The sequence below is a fragment of the Helobdella robusta genome (genome assembly GCF_000326865.2).
Source record: "Helobdella robusta unplaced genomic scaffold HELROscaffold_28, whole genome shotgun sequence".
Taxonomy (NCBI): domain Eukaryota; kingdom Metazoa; phylum Annelida; class Clitellata; order Rhynchobdellida; family Glossiphoniidae; genus Helobdella; species Helobdella robusta.
The window spans coordinates 1278376-1279429 of record NW_008704435.1 but is presented as its reverse complement, the minus strand read 5'-3'; the positions used below and the strand labels follow the sequence as shown (position 1 = coordinate 1279429).

The following is a 1054-nucleotide window of genomic DNA, read 5'->3' as shown; positions in this document are numbered from 1 at the left end:
AAAAAATTGTTGATGTTGTTTATAGATTCTTCAGTTAGGTTTCTGAAGTGCTTAATAGGGGCATGGTTTGAGATTTCTGATTTGGAAGCGATGGCGAATATAGGGAAATGGTCAGATATGTCAGACAGAATTATTCCAGATAAGTGAGAAGTTAGATTGTTAGTAAAGATATTGTCGATGAGTGAGCAAAAAGAAGTTGAGATGCGAGTAGAGGAGGTTATAAGAGGTAAGAAGTTGTATGATGATAGTAGGTTAGAGAAGTCAGCAACGACGTTGTCACTGTTGAGTTTATTGAGGTCAAGGTTAAAGTCGCCAATTAAATAGCTCTTTATGTGTGGCTTGAATGTGGGTAAAATAAGTTCGAGCTTTTGGATTAAGATATTAGGGTCAGTGTTGGGGGGTCTATATACTGCTAAAATATTTACGTGTGTGTTGTTTAATTTTAAATTGACACCAAGAAGGTCAATAACGGTGTCGTTCAGAAGCAAATTGTTTATCATAGAAAATTCAATGCCTGATCTGATGAAGATTCCGACTCCACCACCTATTCTGTCAGACCTGTCAGACCTATTTTTAAAAACAAAATTGTAATCATTCATACGAACTAGTTTAGCGGTTTCGTCATTCAGCCATGTCTCTGAAATAATAATAATGGGAAAAAAATAAGATAAAAATTTATTTAAAATTAAAATGTCAGAAATTTTATTTAAAAGACTTCTGCTGTTTATGTGAAGTAGAGGTAGAGGGTGATCATGATTGTTGATGTACTTGGCTTCTAGAATGTTGAGTAGATCTCTTGTGGTGTATGAATCTGGTGAATGAATCTAGGAGGTTCTTTGTGGGGTCGATGTGGGTGTTGTATGCGTTAAAGTGTTGATCATCTTCGTCGTTGTTTGATGGTTGAGGATGTTGTTGGATAGAATTGATTGTGGAATAAGTATTGTTAACAGCCATTGTCGTGATTTATTGATGTCGCAGAATTGACATCGGAGGGAGGACTCATCATCGATGAGGCTTGTTGTTGTTTATGTGGTTCGACCANCTGAGAAGGNCC

The 1054-nt window shown here is 36.5% G+C and overlaps 1 protein-coding gene across 1 annotated transcript in view; it reads right to left on the bottom strand.

Moving 5' to 3' along the window:
• HELRODRAFT_173976 (hypothetical protein) overlaps positions 1–1054 on the bottom strand; it is a gene marked incomplete at both ends in the record, with an annotated part of 5059 nt that overhangs the window by 2952 nt on the left and 1053 nt on the right. The window contains 2 exons of the mRNA XM_009020538.1: positions 426–637; positions 716–811. Of these exons, the coding sequence (XP_009018786.1) occupies positions 426–637; positions 716–811 (308 nt within the window). The remainder of the gene's footprint in view (positions 1–425; positions 638–715; positions 812–1054) is intronic.